At 41.3% G+C, this 17,555-nt stretch overlaps 1 protein-coding gene across 4 annotated transcripts in view; it reads left to right on the top strand.

Moving 5' to 3' along the window:
- Positions 1-16,893, top strand: part of slco4a1 (solute carrier organic anion transporter family, member 4A1) — a 192,891-nt gene extending 175,998 nt beyond the window's left edge. For all 4 annotated transcript variants that reach the window (XM_078236701.1, XM_078236702.1, XM_078236705.1 and 1 more), the window contains 4 exons: positions 1,400-1,572; positions 4,543-4,607; positions 5,587-5,735; positions 6,865-16,893. In XM_078236701.1, the coding sequence (XP_078092827.1) occupies positions 1,400-1,572; positions 4,543-4,607; positions 5,587-5,735; positions 6,865-7,014 (537 nt within the window). In that variant the 3' untranslated portion in view covers positions 7,015-16,893. The remainder of the gene's footprint in view (positions 1-1,399; positions 1,573-4,542; positions 4,608-5,586; positions 5,736-6,864) is intronic.
- Positions 16,894-17,555: the final 662 nt, after the last annotated feature.

The raw sequence follows: 17,555 nt of genomic DNA, 5'->3' as shown, positions 1-17,555 counted from the left end.
CTGAGACAGTCCAGTACTCTTTCCTCCCCAGTTTAACAAGTACCCGCTGTTTCCTTTCTTTCAGCCACTTTCCTCTGCATTTCCAGTCTTTTCCTTGAATACATCCTGCTTTCAATTTCCAAACAGATTTTACATCTGATGGCTTTCTGCATTTCCTTTTTAAAGCAATGGTGGTGAGAGTAGGTCAGACAGTACATTTCCTCTTTCTGAATCTGTGTGAAATGTTATTTAATAACTGTCTAATCTAGGGGGAGGCGGTGGCCTAGTGGCACTATCGCTAGACCGTTAATCCAGAAACTTAACTAATGTTCTGGGGACCTGGGTTTGAATCCTGTCACGGCAGATGGTGGAATTTGAATTCAATAAAAAATACCTGGAATTAAGAATCTACTGATGACCCATGAAACCATTGTCGATTGTCGGAAAACCCATCTGGTTCACTAATGTCCTTTAGGGAAGGAAATCTGCCATCCTTACCTGGTCTGGCCCACATGTGACTCCAGAGCCACAGCAATGTGGTTGACTCTCAACTGCCCTCGAGCAAATGGGGATGAGCAATAAATGCTGGCCCAGCCATGTCCCACGAATGGAAAAAAAAATTCATAATTACGGCTATGGAAAAAATACTTTTTCTCCTTTGTCCCTAAGTGACTATTCAAATAAAATCTTACATTGGAATTGAACATATAGGGCTGAGATGATTTAAAGGTTTATCATTCCATGCTTTATTAAAGTATGCAATGTGTGTTTTGAGTGCACTGAGCCAATGAGAGTGATCATGAACTTAATAGATTGAAATCTTCTGAGTTTTGGAATAAATATTGGCTGGACTAGTCTTAACCTAGCGAAGACATGGATATGCATTATCTCTAGCTTCACATGAAAGAGAAGACAGTGTGCAATGTGTTTCTCTTTTTCTTTTATTCATTCATGGGATAGCACTGGTTGGCATTGCTGCCTCACAGCGCCTGGGACCCGGATTCAATTCCGGCCTTGGGTCACTGTCTGTGTGGAGTCTACACGTTCTCTCCGTGTCAGCGTGGGTTTCCTCCGGGTGCCCTGGTTTCCTCCCACAGTCCAAAGATGTGCAGATTAGGTGGATCGGCCATGCTAAATTGCCCCTGAGTATCCAAAAGCAGTTGAGGTGGAATAGCGATAGTAAATGTGCGGGAATAGGCCGGAGGAGCGGGCCTGGGTAAGATGTTCTTTCAGAGAGTCAGTGTAGACGCGATAGGCCAAATGGCTGCCTTTTGCCCAGTTGGCATTCTACGGGGTGTCGCTAGCTGGGCTGGCTAGGCCGCGAGAAGGTGATGGTGTGCTACCTCCTTGTACATGTTCATTCTTCTTTTCCAATCACATCATGATCTGAGACTTTGCATGATTCCTGTTTACTTACCAGGTTTTCCACAACTGTGTCTGCGTTATGGAGAACCTTGAGTCTGAGGTGGGCATTGCAAAATCAGGAAAATGCAACTCCTCGTGTACATACATGCCACTTTTCCTGGTGTTCTTCTTCTTTGTGATTTTCTTCACATTTCTGAGCAGTATTCCAGCACTAACAGCAACTCTCAGGTAAGAATCAAATTGGTTACCAGGTAACCCATTATGTTCACTTTTTGTATCCCAGTATCACAAAAAATGCCACAGTGCAAATTCATTTAAAAAAATCTGTAAATCATAAAAGATGCCTTAAATTGATTATCGTACATTTGGTTCGTACTGCTGCCTCACAGCGCCAGGGATCCAGGTTCAATTCCAGCACTGGGTGACTGTGTGGAGTTTGCACATTTTCCCCGTGTCTGCGTGGGTTTCCTCCGGGCGCTCCGGTTTCCTCCCACAGTCCGAAGATGTGCAGGTTCCGTGGTGGATTGACTGTGCTACGTTGCCCCTTAGTGTCCCAAGGTGTGTCGGTTAGGAGGATTAGCCATGGTAAATGTGTGAGGTTATGGGGATAGGACGGAGGAGAGGGCTTGGTTAAGAGAGTCGGTGTAGACTCGATGGGCCGAATGGTCTGTTTCTGCATTGTAGGGACTCTACGATTCAATGGGCACAATCTTACCGGCCATTCATGCCCCGATCCTGCTGCAGCAAGGTTGGAGAATTTGGCGACTAGTCAAATTTCCACTCACTGCGGCGGGATGGGAAAATCCCACCTGCGTGAACGGTGGTAAGATTCCGGCCTGTGATTTCTGGTTTGGTTATCAACGTTGTCAAATGAATAATTTATTTAGCAGTAAATACAAAAATATACCTAAGCAGAAATGCTATAAATTTAAGTTGTTATTGACTTGGCTATTCCTTCCCAAACGTTAGAAAAATAGCCAGTTGTTGCATTTGAATAAAAACTGCCCAAAATATTCTGCAGGCCAGGCAGCATCTGTGCAGACAATCTGCCAAATGAACATCTCCAGCACACAAAAAACAGAAAATTCTGGAAAATCTCAGCAGGTCTTGACAGCATCTGTGGAGAGAGAACAGAGCCAACGTTTCGAGTCCGGATGACCCTTCCCATTTTAGATTGATTGACCATGTCTGGGGGATTAGTGGGGTAAATATGTGTGGTTGCGGGGATCGGGCCTGGGTGGGAATATTGTCAGTGCAGGCTTGATGCACTGTAGGGATTCTATGATTTCCTGTTCGCATTTTTTGTTTATAATTCAGTTTTCCGGCATCTGGAATGTATTTGCCTTTGGCGCCAGTTGCATGTTTTGCATTAAACTGTACTGTAGGTTGGAATGGAATCAGGACTCCTGAACATTACCTTTTATGTGGCAGTTGGTTGCTAACCATTAAGAGAGTCACTCCTGCCCAACCTCACTAATCACTTCAGATGGTCTACTCTATTTAAACGTAGCGAAGCAACGAAAAGCACCAGCTCTTAAATGTGCTCCTATTAAATTTGGAGCTATCAAACAAACGTTTGATTTGATTTATTATTGTCATGTATTGGGATTTAGTGAAAAGAGAGTATGTCCAGGGTGCGTGGGGTCCTTAATTATGCTGGCTGCTTTTCCGAGGCAGCAGGAAGTGTAGACGGTGTCAATGGGTGGGAGGCTGGTTTGCGTAATGGACTGGGTTATGTTCACAACTGTTTGTAGTTTCTTGCGGCCTTGGTCAGAGCAGGAGCCATACCAAGCTGTGATACATCCAGAAAGGATGCTTTCTGTGGTGTATCTGTGAAAACTGGTGAGAGTCGTAGCGAACATGCTGAATTTCTTTAGCCTCTTGAGAAAGTAGAGGCGTTGGTGGGCTTTCTTAACTATAGCATCAGTGTGGAGGGACCAGGACAGGTTATTGGTGATCTGGACAACTGGAAACTTGAATGTCTTAATCATTTCCAAATAGATACAAATAAAACATCAACTAGCATCGAGATGGTGCCTTTAATGTCATAGCACATCTCAAGGTGCCTCACGGGACTAGTTTCAAATAAATTTGACCCTGAACAGATAAGCAAAAACTTTGTGAAAGAGGTAAACATTAACACCGGAAACCCCCGACCCTATCCAGAGTTGGGATTCTCCAGTCCCGCTGCAGTGAACGGTGTTTTGGCTGAGCACCAAATTCTCCAATCTCACTAGCACTGGGGGAGGGGTGAATGAGATCGGAGAATCCGCCGTAAGAAGTGCCTTAAATGAGGAGGGATAGGCAGAAATGCAGAAAGGATTAGAGAAGGAATTCCAGAATTTGAGGCTGAGGTAGCTGAATGAATAATCGCCACTGTTGGGGCGGCACGGTGGCACAGTGGTTAGCACTGCTGCCTCACAGCGCCAGCAACCTGGGTTTGATTCCCGGTTGGGCCACTGTGTGTGCGGAGTCTGCATGTTCTTCCCGTGTCTGTGTGGGTTTCCTGCGGGTGCTCTGGTTCCCTCCCACAGTCTGGAAGACGTGCTGGTTAGGTACATTGGCCATGCTAAATTCTCCCTCAGTGAAGCCAAACAGGCACGGTAGTGTGGCGACTAGGGGATTTTCACAATAACTCCATTGCAGTGTTAGTGTAAACCTACTTGGGACACTAATTGAGAAACTTTAAAATGGAAGATGCACAATAGGCCAGAATTGGAGGAGGCACAGAGATCTCACAGAGTTATGGGACTTAACAGGAATGGTTTTGAATGTTCAAACATGTTTGAGCTGTAAATATTAGAGAAACTTCCCACACGAATATTGTTCAGTGCTCACAACCGAGCATTTGTTTTCTCCCTAAAAAAATCTCTACCTCCTACCAGTTGGATTGAGAATTTTTTAAAGAAGTATTTTAAATTTTAAGTTTAAAAAGAAATCGGACAGTGATCTAACCAAAATTACCGAAGGGGTTGAAGGTTTGGAGGAAAATATGCCCTGTGATAGGTCTGCATATCCTAGGCAGATTGGCCATGCTAAATTGTCCCTTAGTGTCAGGGGAATTAGCAGGGTAAATACGTGGGGGTATGGGGATAGAGTGGGATTGTTGTTGGTGCAGACTCGATAGGCTGAATGGCCTCCTTCTGCACTGTGGTGTTCTATGAATCTATGATAACCTCCACATTTTAAATTAATTAGGTGCGTCCCTGATAGTCAGCGATCATTTGCACTTGGAATTCAATGGATCTTGGTCCGAACTTTAGGTGAGGACACCTCGTCAACCTTTAATAACGTGTTTGTGTGCTTTTTATGGCTGCTCCAGTATATCAACAGCTTAAAGTCAAATGTTTTCTTGTTATTGTTCAACTGAAACACTAACAATGGAAGTATATCTGAATAATTGGGAGTCTTGAAGATTGCATCGTTTTGATTTATTGGTGCTATTTATAAGTGTAAACTGAATATTAATCATAGCATTTGAATAAACTTGATCCACAAATTCAACTGAACATGACTAACTTATGTCTTGCCCTTATTTTACCTTTTGGATCAAGAACATTACTTCAGAAAGCCCTAAACATTGGTTTTTCAGAAATACATGGCTGAATTACACAATTAATGGGTAACCATAATTGCTTGTGACATTAAAGAACTTAAATTAACTTCTAAGTGACTTCTTTTTGATGTTTTTGTCTCCTAATCGTTTTAAATATATATTTTTGAAGCAAGTGCAGGGCTAATTACAGGACAGAGTAGCTGTGCGGAATATATGTTTGGCCTTGTACCTCGATGATTTTACATTATTCGAAGCATTTGTGAACTTATTTCATTTTTTCTATTAACTTCAGATTATTAAGCACAGTGAGTTCACTAGGTCTGCAACAATCATCAACTAGATAGGAACATAAAACTGACCCTTTTTGAGAATGGGAATGCTAATGGTAAAATGGCATATTCAATAACGTAATGTCAAATCTTCCCAGCCGTTCCTGCTGGCGGGATCTTCCAATGGTGACCTGCCATGGTGAGTTCCCCAGCGGATTGGCCAGTGGACAATGCAGCATGCCATAGACATCCGCGAGATTGGAAAACCTCGCCGCCAGCCTATGGGGTGAGCTGCTTCCACTTCCGAATGCAATGCTCAGGGTGTGCGGGGTGGAAAATCTCACCTTATCTCTCTGAGACAACTGTGAAAGATCTGTTTTTGTATTTGATCTCTATCCATTATATACATTTCAACAGGTGGAATCCCAGGCCCAATTGCCTTTGGCTCAGTTATAGACATCTCTTGCTTGTTATGGCAGGATCAGTGCGGTGAGAGAGGCTCGTGTTATATCTACCAAAATTCAGCCATGAGCAAGTACCTCTTGATTGCGGGAATAACGTACAAGGTAATATATATGATCATTTACAGTCTGGAAAACAACTCCAAAAGTAATAGAACACACTGGCACCTATCATCATTTGCTATTTGCACCTATTTGTCACCAATCGCGCTGATGCTGATTTATAGTATCAACCCTAAAGAGCAGGGGAGTGTGGGCCTAATTGAATCCTTCTTTCAAACTGCTGACACAAACATGATGGTTCTTCTCTGCACCATATCACTATGATTATGTGGCTCATTGAAGCTTTTAGCATAGAATGTTAATATGGATTTTAACATTTCAAAAAATGTTAAATTTACAATCCCAGCAGCATAGAATGGAGGATTGAAAAGCTAACTAGGCAACCTATGTCCAAAATGTCTTTATTCTTTCAATGGGATGTGGGCATCACTGGCAAGGCCAGAACTTGTTGCCCATCCCTAATCTTTAAAAAAATATATTTTATTCCTTTCTCAGAGTTACAGAGCCAATGCAAACAGGAGACAGGGCAAGCCCCGAATCCATCTCCTTGCTTGCTCCAAAATACAGTTCAAATTCAGATTGAATCTAATCCATTGTCCCACACAAAGGAGACATCAAGATCCAAGCTGACAAGAACAAGCATTATACCTGATCCCACGCTTGATCCAATGCTTGATCATAGCCAAAAGTCCCATGCTTAATCACCTTTGGACCGAGTGATTTACCGGGCCATTTCAGAAGGCAGCTAAGAGTCAACCACATTGTCATGGGTCTGGTTATGTATAGGTCAAACTAGATAAGGGTGGTAGATTTCCTTCCCTTAAGGGCTTTAGTGGATCAGGTGGGTTTTTGCAAAAACCAATGATAGTTTCATGGTCACCATTGCTGAGACCAGCTTTCCATTTAAGTTTCACCAGCTTTGAACCCATGATCCCATAACATTCGACCAGGCCTTTGGATTACTGGCCAGGTGACATTACCACCACACCATCACCTCCCACAAATTCTAGGCAGTGGGCCTGAATAATTGAGAAAATGGATCATTAACCAGCCATCAGACCAAATGTAGTTATCATCGCTGTCTCACATGTTTCCCGATAGCCAAAACACGACCAAAGCTGGTCTTTGGTGTGGAAATCAATGAGGACTATTTTGTTTTTCTCTGTTTCAGGTACTGGGGACACTGTTCTTTTTCATAGCCTTGTGGCTGTACAAGCCACCAACGTCAGCACTGAATAGTTCAAGCCTGGACAATGGGGAGTCAGAGCTACCATCAAAGGATATGCCGGAAATGATAATAAACCATTCAATTGCAACATAGTGATTGAACACCACTCAAACTACATCCCACGTCCTCCATGAATGAGGACGCCTGCCATTCTACATCATTGCATGTCACCCATCATTCATCTAAGAATAAGGAACCAGCCTGAGAAATATCTAGATGGCAAAGTTCCGCTTACATCTCAGCAGAGCTGGACCTTTGAGGAATCCTGTCGTGTTACAGACTCACGACGAATTAAACGCGGGCGAAGGGTGTAAGTGTGAAGTGTGAAAAATGCCTCACGAGCGTGAAGAAAGCACGTGGTCCAGCCACAAACCATCCTATTACTGCACAAGAATTTGAAATAAGTACTAGCCGTTGTAGTGGACCGCCTCTAATTGAGGCCTCCAAGAAAGCATGAAGGAGATTGAAAATTGGAATGTTTCTCCACATCTCTAACCCATACAGCCGTACTTAAGTTATTTTGCTTTGACAAATGTTTTAAACAGCCTTACTCCTCTGTTTATTTAAAATACTTGCTCCTCGGCAAACTCCTTTTTTTTTCAGACAAAGTATCAATTAGATGCTGAATTGTAAATCGCCAAAATACATGTATATGTATATATGTAATATATTTGATGATAATGGGCTTATCATTGCTATTAATGATAGGAGCAGGTTTTTTTGGTATCTAGACTTTTAAAGCCTAAGAATAAAATATATTTTCTTTTTTTTAAAATCCCTGTTTACTAGAGCCTTGTATCTTACTCTGTTCATGGTGTAGCTTAAATACAAGGGCTCCAGTCAGTCTGCTGACTGTGTATGAACCTGGCACAGGACACATGGACTCTTGGGGCTGCCCCTAGTCAATTTTGTAAAATGTATTCCTTTTGCACTATCATTTAAATTTTAGAGGCATAAATAAAACAGAGAGGACGTTCACTAAACCATGAACTTGGAAGTTACAAATACCAAAAAAAGCCAGCAATTCTCTATTGGGTGAGTTGCATATTGATCATGATTGGGCAGTTCACAGTACTGCAACCCACAAAGACTCAAAATTTATCTTCAAAGGGAGAATAAATCATTCAAATATTTGAATGGAACTTTTATAAAATTATGCGGTGCAGCCTGTATAGTTTTCTAAGGTGCAATTGCATGAATAGCTGCATACTGAGGGCGGAATTCTCCCTTGGTTTCTCCTGGCAGGTTCAGTGGTGGGAGGTGGGGGGGTTGGAGAGCTTCCATTGATGCCTGTCATGGTGGATCAGGAAACCCAATGGAGATCAGCAGGAAATCGATTTGCGTCTCGCTAATGGGATGCAGATGAAGGGCTAACCAGAATCTTCCATGCCCGATTCTCCGTGATGCCAACGAGAAAACATGCCAGTACAAAACACATCTGGAACAAGGCATGCGGATGTCGGGTCTCATCTTAACAATGCCTCCAGATTTGTGGATGGAGGCCGTCAACAACTCTGGACCCTGGAACACCACAGTAGCATCTACAAGTGGATTTTCCAGATTCAGTGTGATCGAGGAGGTCCATCTTCCACCAGAGTGCTCCTGAAGATCCATCTACTTTCTCAGGAGGTCCACCTTCCAGCCTCAGACAGTTCCCAGAGATCTGCCTTCATTTACAGGAGGTTTAGAATATGGCGCCCAGTTACGACGACAGACTACTCACCATTAGGTCCGCCTTGCCACGCAATATGGGGCATGACATCCAGTTGCATAATTAATGAGGTCGCTGCCAGAAAAACATGATGCAATTTCCCGCCAGCCTCCGCAGCGGGTAACACTCCCCTAGTCCCTGCCTTTGCCACGCAACAGATCCCCAGATGGGAGAATTCTGCCCTCGGTATTTGCTGATCTGTTGTTGCAAGTGATGAGAGGTGGATCAGGGAAGTTGAAAGCAACAAATATTATGCAGGGTCTATATAAATATTGTTATACTGGATTGATACCTGGCAGCAATGTAAATGGTGTGAGAAACACCAGTTCCACATGAGAGCAATTTCTTTTTGTAAAGCTGTGGTCACTATTGACAATTTGCACTAGAATCTATTGGAGAGCCATATATTATGTGAATTTTAAAAATTGGCTGTTGTGTTTTGTGATTGGAAGGACAGTGAGGAATTCAATGTCATCTGCACTATTTAGTATTAGTTGTCATAAATAGACACAACAAAGAATGACCTTTTTCACATTACTGGCATTAAAATGCTGCTGAGATACCAGTGCACAATCACTCAAAATGTACAACTGTTTAAAATAAATGGGAGAAAGTCACTACAAGACATGGGGCGACACGGTGGCACAGTGGTTAGCACTGGTGCCTCCCAGCTCCAGGGACCTGGGTTCGATTCCCGGCTTGGGTCACTGTCTGTTTGCACATTCTCCCTGTGTCTGCGTGGGTTTCCTCTGGGTACTCCGGTTTCCTCCCACAGTCCAAAGATGTGTGGGTTAGGTTGATTGGCCATGCTAAATTGCCCCTTAGTATCCCGGGATGCGTAGGTTAGAGGGATTAGCGGGGTAAATATGTGGGGTTACGGGGATAGGGCCTGGGTGGGATTATTGGCAGTGCAGACACGATAGGCCGAACGGCCCCCTTCTGCACTGTAGGGATTCTATAAAACTAACAGGAGACGTTAGTGTCTGCACAGCTGTGTCCCAAGGCATGACCACAGTGTCATTGCACTCATCAGGAAAAGAAATTTGGCTCACTTAAGCCTCGAGGTGCGATTTACCATTCGTAACGCAATCAAATTCTTTTGTATTTGTGATCAGAGTTACCTAATTTCAGTAAATATTTTGTACATTTCAGAATAAATAAGCTTTATGTGATTGTAGCTCCTACGTAATTTTTGAAAAGCCATGCATTCAAAAGGCACGATTGAATCAATGCAGTAGTGAAGTTTCGTATATTTTATCACCCAACAATTAATGTCGATTGCAGTTCTAATGTCACATTGTTCAATATTCTAAAGGATATTGAATTTTCAAAGCAATATCTGAATTGGGATCGATAGGCTGTTCCCTTTTAATTACTATGGATTCCACGATGAAGCTAGCTGATGTTAGCATGTAATTATCTTAAGGTTGATGCATACAAACCATTCAGATTCTTATTTGATCGATCTTCAAAGGTCATTTTAGCAAACCCTCTTGGCTATCTTCAGTTTTTTCATCTCCAAATATTTACATTTTTCGCCATGTACATTTCCCATTTCCTAAGCAAGAACCTGGGACCACAGTCTGTGGGTTCAAGGTTCTTATCTGAAACTAATAGCATCAGGGAAATATGTTGCTACTGAGCGCAGGGAAGGACTTGCCAATTAATGTCTCTTTCAGTGCCTTGAAACAAGTCTCCTAAGACTTAGGGGGTCCTTCAATGGCAGCAGTCCGATCGAAAGAAGATGCCTCCAGGTTGGTCACTGACAGAAATTTGTACCTGTCCAGCACAGATAACTTGGCCCAATGTGAGACCAGGTTTTCAGGTTTTACAATCCAGTGGAAGGACATAACCTTTACACCTTTGACAGAATTTGGAGCTAGTTGCATTGATTGTTCAAGTTGTTGTGGCAAAATTTCTATGTGGGATCCTAGTTAGTTAATCCACCGCATTAGTAAAACTGTATAAATGAGAGCAAAATGGTCTTCATTTGTGGGCGCAGTGGTTAGCACTGCTGCCTCATTGCACCAGGGACGCAGGTTCAATTCCGGCCTTGGGCCACTGTCTGAGTGGAGTTTGCGCATCCTCCCCGTGTCTGCGTGGGTTCCCTCAGGGTGCTGGTTTCCTCCCACACTCCAAAGATGTGCGGATTAAGTTGATTGGCCATGCTAAATTGGTCCTTTGTGTCAAGGAATTAACAGGGTAAACAGGGTTATGGGGATAGGGCCTGGTTGGGATTGTTGTCGGTGCAGGATCAATGGGCCGAATGGCTTCCTACTGCACTGTAGGGATTCTATGATTTGCACCAACAGAGAAGTGGCATTTGAGTATCTGCTTGTCACTGTCTGACCATACGGTAAAGGAGCGGCCTTCTTTTGAATTTAATAGCTAAATAGCCTTACCCTTAACTGAAAAAGTGTGTTCCGTTATCTAATCATTTAATACATTCTCCACTTTGTTTAATTCAGATTATTGAATATCTGAAAAGTAATTGTGGTGCTTGAATTATGCAGTGTGGTGTCAACCTGATGTTAAAAATACTTTGGGGTCCTGGATCTCTGCAGCATTTTGTGCACTGCAGCAGAACTTCTCGATGTATTGAAAAAAAATGTGGGTTCCTGAACACTCATGCGAAACATTTAGGGCGGAATTTTCCAGATGCGCTCACCCCAAAGCTGGAAAATCCCACCCGAGGTCATCCCGCCCGCTATGTTTCCCGTGGCAGGCGGGACAGGAAAATTCCACCCTTAAAATGTTACAGCTGGGAACTCGGGCAGACTCACGCACCGAGCTCTTCTGTCGCTGTGCTCCAATTTAAAGTCTATCAAAATTAACTACGTGCTGTCGAATACAAATAGAAACACGACTGATCTGAATTTGACCTGATAAACACAGCCTTCGCTCGTCCCAAAACCGTAAAATCCTGCCCGAGGTCAGCGGACCTTTCCATGGTCTGGCTTTTCCTATTTCCAAGCAACCTGAAGTTAATCCCACTGTGTGGTGTAATTCTCCCAACTATAAATGTGTGATCGATAAGCATAAAGTGATTTTTAAAAAATTATATATTTTGGAATCCAATTACCGTCTAAAGGGGATTTGGCCATATTTCAGTTTCTGAAGAATGAACCTGAATAGCATAGTGTGAATATAAGCTAATATCCTTTTGATCTGTCAAAAAAACTCAAAATGTAATCGAACCAAATACTCCAGATGCTGGAAATCTGAAATAAAAGCAAAAAATGCTGGATCAACTCAGCGAGTCTGGCAGCATCTGTGGAGAGAAACAGAGTTAACCTTTCAGAACTAAATGATCCTTCTCCAGAACGTTTAGGGATCATTTAGATCCGAAACGTCGGGAGGGACTTTACAACCTCGCTCGTCCCGAAACCATAAAATCCTGCCTGAGGTCAACGGACCTTTCCATGGTCCGCCCCTCGCCTGCTCCGATTCCTGTGGTGGGCAGGACAGTAAAATTCCGCCTGTTGACTTTATTTCTCGCCACAGATACAGCCAGACCTGCTGAGTTTATTTATCTCAAAATGTAGTCTAGTAATCATTTTGACAATGTTAGTAAATGAAGGTTCTATGTACTTGTATGACAAACTTTACCACAATTTTAAATATCGGTATTTATCTTCTTAGGGGTTAATTTCTTTGCTAATATAGTCGTTTCATTCGATCCAATTGCAAAGAATTAAGAATAATATGGAGTGTTTTAAAATACCCATTCTGACTCATTACAAATTTTATAACTATATTTTACAACTTTATACTTTTTCATTATACAGCTGGGAAAGTACACTAATGTAAAGCAGAGAATTTTGTTTGCAATACAGTACGTTACTGCAAGAAAGGCAACAATCTTCATAAGAGGTGTCTCCATTCATTTGACCAGTGTTGGAAAATTAATTTGCTTTATTTCACTCAATTGAGTATGGCTTAAAATAGCACCATTAAGATTTGTCCTATAACTATTAATAAATATGGTTAAATTTAATGAGATTAGGGATGTAAAAGACTGATTTTTAAAAAATCATCACAAATAAATATGGGGTGCGATCTTACCTGCCATTCACGCCACGCTCCCGCTGCAGTGAGATCGGAGAATTTAGTGGCCAGCCAAATCTCCGTTCACTGCGGTGGGGTGGGAAAATCCCATTGGCGTGAACAGTGATAAGATTCCAGCCATGGGCTTTAAAAGAACGGTAGGCGAATTTGAACAGAATTCTGGTGGCATGCAGTGACAGTGTACCAGACTGGAGAGGCCCAAGGAATACTTTAAATTGGTCTTCTGACCACATTACGATAATCCTGGGGCCCCGTAGGTCTCAATTTTCAGGCACCCAATGCAGCTTGGCAGTTGGAGCCTAACCAATTTTATCCAGTGCTGAGCTCCCATGTTAGCTGCCTGGGTCCTCAAAATAATGCAAGTCAAGATCCATTTAATCCAAATGAATTTAGCAACCCAGGTCACAAATGGAAGCAAAAGTTTCATTTTAATACTGAAATGAGGCCTCTGCATATTTCAGGCGACTGCCAGGGTGGCACAGTGAAACAGGGGTTAGCACTGCTGCCTCACAGTAATTCCGGCTTGAGTCACTGTCCGTGTGGAGTTTGCACATTCTCGCCATGTCTGCGTGGGTTTCCTCTGGATGCTCTGATTTCCTCCCACAATCCAAAGATGTGCTGATTAGCTTAGGTAGATTGACCATGCCAAATTGCCCGTTAGTGACATGGAGATTAGCAGGGTAAATACGTGGCGTTCCGGGGATATGGATTGGGTGGGATTGTTGTCAGTGCAGGCTCAAAGGGCCGAACGGCCTCCTTCTGTACTGTAGTGATTCTATGATTCTATAAATTTAGTAATGGTCCACGTGCTCATGCAGATTCCTGCCTTGGTAAATTGATTATTACTACATCTGTCTTTCAAATTTAAAGTGTAATATATTCCCTGCAGTGTAATGATGCTGGATTAGTAATTGCTACATGCCATGGAAAATTTACAGTAGATTGCTGCAACTGTGCGCTATTGCTGACTGATCTTCACTGCTGTGAAAAATTTGAAATGTCTCTGTTTAATTGCAATCACTTACCATCAAATGCACAGAATTGTGTCAGCATTGAATGACATAATGCAAAACTCTGTAATGCATTAATGCACAGAAGTGATTGAGAAAGTGCAGTGACGTGTTCAGAGAGATTAAAGTAGTAAATATCTACTAATGTTAATTCAAAACTGGAGCAGTATTTATTGGAACCTTCATCTGCATTTCCTATAGAAAGAAAATCCTTTCTCACTTACTTTACGTAGACTTTGACTAGTGTTCCCTGACTGGTAAGCTACTGAAGTTGTAATTCCGACCTTGGTTACTGAAGGCTATAACCGCTGACTGTCGTCAGTCAGCAGTTACCAATCAAAGCTATTCATTTCAAAAGGCTCCAGTGAGCCTGGAGACCGATCTTACCTGCCTTTCAAGCCACACTCTTGCTGCAGCGAAGTCGAAGAGTTTGGCAATCAGCCAAAACTCCATTCACTGCAGCGGGATAGGAAAATCCCGCCAACGTGAATGGTGATAAGATTCCGGCCTATGACATTTTTTACTCGTTGTGTTCCCATCCGCAAGAGGAAATTGGATGAGTGGCATGTAAAGTGAACAATATGATGTTAGACTAAGGTTTTCGACTTGTGATTTTGGCCTTTCCCTCACATCATCAGTAAATTGGCTTAATAAGGTCGTGCTGAAATTAGCCAAAGCTTGGAATAATCTAAAATTACCTATAACATGCTATTAATGGCAAACTATAATCCACTGGTTATAAAGCCACATGTATCACTCCTTTGAGTATTTTGGATATTTGCTTACCTCTAAACTATTGCAGAACTGCAGCAAAAAATAAAATCATTTATATCGTGCAGAGGAGGTTCTGAACAGATTGAAGTTTTTTTTCCCCAAAAGCACACATTAAATAGATGTTTTATGGGACTTTATTTATAATTTTAATCATTTTTAAAATATATGGCAAAGATTATTAAGGAAAACTAACTTTTACTGAAAGCATATTCTGCTTCTAACTTTTATACAAGAAAATGTACTTTTTATGGATAGCCATTTTTTTCTGTTGAAGTGTCTGAAAATTAAATTCATGTTTTGTATACAATTGAAATGGTTTGTGCGAGAAAGTGTTTGTATATGAAAAATGCATTTAGACAAAACAGAATGTTAATATAATTTTGTACCACTACATATGTGGTATTTGACTATTTATTACATTACATAAATTATATTCATAAGTTTTGATGGTAAAGCGTGTGTCCTGCTGAATTAATGTTCACGCTAATATTAATACAACCCATTATAATTCACTGAACATTAGTTACCTGCTATAAATGTATTTGCTGAATTATATTGAAATGTACTATCAACTAAAGCTAAATGATGTTTGTAAAGTTATAGGCATTTGTATCAATTGCACCTTTTCAGTTGTATTTTCATAATTTGAGTTCTGTTTCATTGACCCAGATTTCAGCATCAGCGGTGGCACTCACTGTTGACCTTGAAGAAAGCTGCCCACAGAGATCTATTGATCTGGATTTCCCCTTTCCCACTGTCATTTTAAATCTGGCCTCAAGCCAAGGAGCTGTTCAAGCATCCAATAACAATGATGCCATCAAATAGAGTTGTCAACCAATTGCATTGAATTATTCTAACAGCAAGCAAGTCAGGGAGTTAAAAGTTACTGAATTTTTTGCTTTATATTTTACAATGCACACATGAGATTAAGTTAAAAGCTAAAATATCATAATTTTTGATTTAAAATTTTTTTAAATCATGGACTTCGTAACCATAATAAAGAGAGTTTTCTTTCCATAAATATAAGATTACTCTTTCAGGGCCAATTAAGGGGTTTAACAATATTTCAAAAGTTTTTTAAAATTTATGAATTTAGTAACCATAATAGAGAAAGTTTCCATACCAGAAATATAAAATTACTCTTTCAGGGCCAATGAGGGGATTGAACAATAATTATGAACTTTATACATTGCTAAAAGTCCAGTTACACCTCATTCAACGTGATATAACCTTTTCAAGGATATTTACAGCAAGAATAGTTGCATAAAAGTGGAAGTCTTTACCATTTCAGTGATTTCTACTTGATTGCAGTCTTGGGGATGGGGAGGGGAGGGGGAGGGAAATCTTGAACAGCATCTCCTATGGAGAAGTGTCACATCACTGAAAACAACTTCTGGATTTATGTTGCTCACCTGTAGACTCCAGAAGTCGCTGTCCTTTTCGGAGGAGGACAGTGAATGTTGACAGTTTTGTCATTATTACTGCAGTGTTGAGGCTATTGTGAGCAACCCTTAGCAGAAATAAGAATTGAATAAGTAAAAGCAGAGCGTATTTCATTTCTATATGCGCCTTGTGGGTCAGTCACCTAGAAAGTTATCTTTTTCTTTTATATGTTATATATACATAACTGTAGATAACATTTAGCTTTGTTTTTAGCCTGGTACATGTCAATACATTCAATATTCAATATCTTCAGTTTCTTTCTCTCTCTCTTTCTCTCTCCTCTCTCTCTCTTTCTCTTCCCTTTGCTGCCCTTCGATACAGTAGAAGCGAGCAGCTTCTGAATATGTTGCTGCTCGTAATCACATCACAAATGTGTAATGAATAAAGAACGGTAAATCGCAATTGTGTATACAGTCCTGAATTGCCATGTTTGCCCAAAATGAACCCAAGTTCCCCCATACACATTCTTGGTTATCTATTATTATGTTGTGGCTAAGATAGTTGCAGCTGGCTTCACGGCAAAGATGTGCAGATGCAACAGCACAATTAATGTTACTGGAGTAGAATAAAAGGAGCATTTGCACATCCTGATGAATGAACATCCAGGATAGCTTATCATTTTCAGAGAAGAAGTATTTTGTAAACCTATTGCAGAGTCGTGTGAACATTTTTCATGATGCTACCAATGAAGGTTTGATCATGTAGTGAAACAAAACATGTTGCCGATTAGCTGTGCACTCAGATGATGTGCTCCCCTATAGTGAAGTGTTTTCCTTCAGAATGATTTGATTTATAATCGTGCTTTTATACAAATGGAAGGTGGAGTGTCTAAAATGAGAAGTGGGTGTTAAATGAGCTTTAAATTGACGTGTTTACAAGTGGAATGCAAGTATGTTGTAACTGTCAATGTAAAATATTGTTCACATTTTCTGTACAAAGATATTTGAATAAAAAAACTTGGGTTTCAAATTCTAACTGTGTAATTTATTAGAAGAGATATGCCCCGGGAAATGAGTCTTCTTTACTTGCAGTGATTTAATCATTTGCTCTACTCATACAGTGTTAAGTTTCTCTGCATTTTCTTTTGCTCTTTCCTTTCTTGTGCTGTATATCTTGAGCCAGAAAACCAGGATAGAGATGAGTGGCGCTGCAGATGTTTCAGCAGCCCCGGGGATCGTGCTGTTGTATGATTAGACTGATCGTTGACTTGTAGCCATCTCAAGGCAGACGCAATCTGTTTGCTCACTTTGTATCAGTTTGTTCTTTGCTGTGCTCAGGTATGTCGGTTGACATGGCAAAACACAACAATCCAATTATAGGTCCGTGGGAGCATTAGTTTTACAAAAATCTGGGGAAGTAGATTTCTATCATTGTCGCTACGCTGCCTGATATTGGGACTGCATTGGTGACTGCACCACTGCAGCACTTCCAATGCATTTTAAGCTGATTTATCATCCTAGGTTAACCCAGGAGAGATCTTTGTTTTATGTTGACATGGTTGTGTTAAGGACCGATCAGAAACTCCAAGGTATTTTATGAAGTTAGCCTAGACCCTAACTTTTACATTAGATTTTGGCATTAGGGTGAGCCTAAGGTGTTTGACTCCAGGTATGATTCAAATGACCTGC

The sequence above is a fragment of the Mustelus asterias genome, chromosome 20, assembly GCF_964213995.1.
Source record: "Mustelus asterias chromosome 20, sMusAst1.hap1.1, whole genome shotgun sequence".
Lineage (NCBI taxonomy): Eukaryota > Metazoa > Chordata > Chondrichthyes > Carcharhiniformes > Triakidae > Mustelus > Mustelus asterias.
This window is presented reverse-complemented; position numbering and strand designations above follow the sequence as displayed.